A 3,548-nucleotide genomic window follows, 5' to 3' on the forward strand; every position below is an offset into this window, starting at 1 on the left:
GTGCATCGCGGTGATCGCCAAGGAGAATTACCCTCTGTACATCCGAAGCACTCCCACAGAGAACGAACTCAAGTTCCACTACATGGTGCACACGTCTCTGGACGTGGTGGATGAGAAGATCTCTGCGAAGGGGAAAGCACTGGTGGACCAGAGAGAGCTGTACCTGGGCCTGCTCTACCCAACCGAGGACTACAAGGTATACGGCTATGTGACCAATTCCAAGGTGAAATTTGTCATGGTGGTGGATTCCTCCAATACGGCCCTGCGGGACAATGAGATCCGCAGTATGTTCCGGAAGCTGCATAACTCCTACACAGATGTGATGTGCAACCCCTTCTACAACCCAGGAGACCGAATCCAGTCTAGGGCCTTTGATACCATGGTAACTTCGATGATGGTCCAGGTGTACTGACCTCTGCCCCAGCCATCCGGAAGAGAAGCCGGTGTTCACCCCAGCTGGATGATACTTATTTATTCCCTTTCTGCTCCCTGAGTGTAACCTGCGGGCAGGGCTGCGTGCCCTGTGCTTTTCTACTAAAGGCCTCACAAGATGAGATCTCCATTGTCCTTCCCTTGTCAGGAGAGAGAGAGGGCTCAGTGAGGACCTGTCAGCTGGTCTCAGAGACTCTGGAGCGATGGAAGGGGTGTGACCACAGCTGGGTGGTATGAGGGTGGATGCTGCGTGCAGGAGGTTGTGGGGAGGCGGGTGAGCAGGCGGGTGGTCCAGAAGGGTGCGGGGTATGGGGAACCTAGAGCCAGCTTCAGAGAACGGAGGCAATCCAAGGCGGACAGCCACACACCTTCCTTCTTGGGTAAGCGCTCTCAACATTCTGGACCCATCGTTCATTGCAATCTTAGCCCAGTGCTTGTGCCCAGCGCTAGCCTCAGGAGGTAGTAAAATCTGTAAGGCTTCCTGGGACACAACATTAAAGCGACTGCTGCTTCCCATGTGCCAGAGGAGGAACTCAGGAGCCTGTCCTGCCTGTCTGTGAGCATGGTGGTCAGCAAGGTCCCCAGTGCTGCTCCTAGGCCATGCATGCATCCCTGAGGACAAACCAAGCTCTCCTCGGGTCAAAGGTCCAGTGACTGTGGAGGTGGTGTGAGGCTGCCTCTTCCGTGCCACTGGACGGTGTAGTTGAATACTGGTGTCCTGGGAGAGGCAGAGGCCAAGGGGACCTGTCCTGAGCCCGAGTCCCCTCTAGCTGTCGAGGCTCCATGCTGTCTTCAGAGTCTCTGGCTTCCCCAAGTCATGAACCAAAGTGCTCCCCGGTCCCTGCAGAGTGTCTCATGCCAGGGCCCAGCAGGCTGGGACTTGTCCACACAAGCTGGGTGGAGTGAGAGAGTCCATCCCTGTGCATCTCAGGGATCCTCTCCAAGAGCACAGGGTTATTACAAAATGCGGTAAGAAAAGAAGCCAGACCACCCACCTGATCAATAAAAGTGGCAAATGAAGTCACTTTGAGAAGTTCGACATGCCGCTGACTGCCGCGGACATAGCCCAGATGTGCTTGGTTCAAGGCTTTGGCAGGAGGTTGGGTGTGGAGGGGAAGGAAGGAGCACCAGTCAGGTGGAATCTTGGGATCTTGAGTTTTTAAGGGAGGTCACCCTCCCTGAGTATTAGCTGCACTGGGGACTGCCCCTCGTTCTCCAGTACGCCCTCTTCCCTCCTCACCGATGGAGCCTCAGGCTTACTGGAGAAACTTGGCTAAATGCCACGTGCTCCCCTCCCCTTCACACTGGGGCAGGTAGTTAAGGCGTGTAAAGGGTGGTACTGGGAGAAACCTGCAGGAAAGGGCACTTTAAAAGCAGGTCCGGCTGATGTGTAGAACACTCAAGGCTCCCTGCTCTCTTCCTGCCTGGAATCATGAGAGCATGAAGATGAGGACTTGCAGACATGAGGGCAGAGCAGAAAGGAGCCTGAGTCTGGGCTGACGAGCCAGCCCTGGGCAGCTCATGTCAGCTTTTCATATGCGAGGCGATAAAATACAGCCCTCTCCTGTTGGGGTTTCTGACAGGTTGTGTGCAAGTACACTGCTGTGCGTGTTATGATTCTTCTCGGAATCAAGCTCTAGCAAACAAAGCTTGTAATAGGATCTGCTTGTCTGGGTGTGGGCATCAGACCTGCAGGCGAATTTCAACCTGAGATTGGCCTTGGAGACCACAGTCACCGCCTGCCTGTTACCCTGGGATCAAGATGGTGGCACCAGTTAGCTTGTGATTTGCTGCAGGGCCATTAGCTGCCTGTCTTCCCTTCTGGTACCTTCTGCAGACCTGGGTCCAGGGCTGCTTGGCTGCCCTACTCTGTGGGAGAGGAAGCTGTGGCTTGGCATTAACCGTGCACATGGCAGGGGCTTCAGGGCTAGAGGGGTTTGCGCTACTGTGTAGATGCTGTGCTGAGGGGTGTTTGAACTTGCTGTATATAACATATAATATATTATATATATAATATATACACATAACAGAAAAGGACCAGGAACTACTGAGTGGACAGCAATGAGGTCAAGGGTGAAACCATACCCTGGGTGGAAAATGCCCAAGCCCCAGGAGCAAATATTCCGACAGGGGACCCAGGCCAGGACTTGGAAGTCCTGATGCTGGAATGCGATGAGCAGGCTTAACCCTTGGCAAGGGCCCTGCGAGGTCACTTGGGTACTGAGGAATCCTCCCTCCCTCTTCCTGCAAGGCCACCCTGGGGCCGATTTGCTGTTCACCATCTGACCACTGGGTGGCAGTCTCTTCTGGCTGTGTCAAGACAGAACCAATTGCTTCCAAAGGTAAACAAGGGTATCTATCCAGGCTCAGGGTTATTGATCCCCTATTGGTACCATAGGCAGACTTGGCCGTGGCCAGTTAGCACAGTGGCTGGAGGTAGGGCCTACTTCCTACACGCCCAGGGGAATCTACTCTAGGCCTTGGCCAGCCCCTGGAGCTGCAGCGACTCAGACTCAGACCTTTGACCGCTGACATCATTGCAAGTCTCAGCGCAGGATCTGCCTCTCTTCAAAGTTGTCACAGCCTCACCTGCTGTTGGATGTGTGGTCCGCTGGGCAGTCGGAGATGCTCCTGGAGTAGTAGTACTTGTTGTGATGATGATATGATGACAGGATCTTACTGTGTAGTCCTGGCTGTCCTGGAACTGTCTGTAGACCAGGCTGGCCTCAAACTCTCAAACTCACTGTCTCTGCCTCCTGAGTGCTTGGATTAAAGGCGTGCACCACCAAAAAAAAAAAAAAAAAAAAAAAAAAGAAAATGCAGGGAAACTCATCCTGGTGTAGCACAGGCCTTCAACTGTAGACTCAACTCCAAATATCTATTTCTCAGCCACGAGCTTTGAGGGCAAAAGGAAGGATATTGCAAAATTCCTGAAGATCATGAATGTTACAGGGTCTACCACAGTGGATGATAATGTTTCCCTTTGTATTTAATATTTTAACGTCTTGTTTTAAAAAAAAATTAAAGCTATAGATGTGGCTGAGTAAAGAATGATTACCTAGCATGCACAAGGCCCTTGGCTACATTCCTAAGAACCTCAAAACAGCTTATGTGAC

At 52.6% G+C, this 3,548-nt stretch overlaps 1 protein-coding gene across 1 annotated transcript; it reads left to right on the forward strand.

Annotated features, from left to right (window-relative positions):
* LOC134483393 (trafficking protein particle complex subunit 2-like protein) lies at window positions 1–556 on the forward strand. The gene has a single exon (XM_063278677.1). The coding sequence runs from the start codon at window positions 83–85 to the stop codon at window positions 410–412; it is 330 nt and encodes a 109-aa protein (XP_063134747.1). The 5' UTR covers window positions 1–82; the 3' UTR covers window positions 413–556.
* Window positions 557–3,548: the final 2,992 nt, after the last annotated feature.

This window comes from Rattus norvegicus, chromosome 19 (genome assembly GCF_036323735.1).
Source record: "Rattus norvegicus strain BN/NHsdMcwi chromosome 19, GRCr8, whole genome shotgun sequence".
Lineage (NCBI taxonomy): Eukaryota > Metazoa > Chordata > Mammalia > Rodentia > Muridae > Rattus > Rattus norvegicus.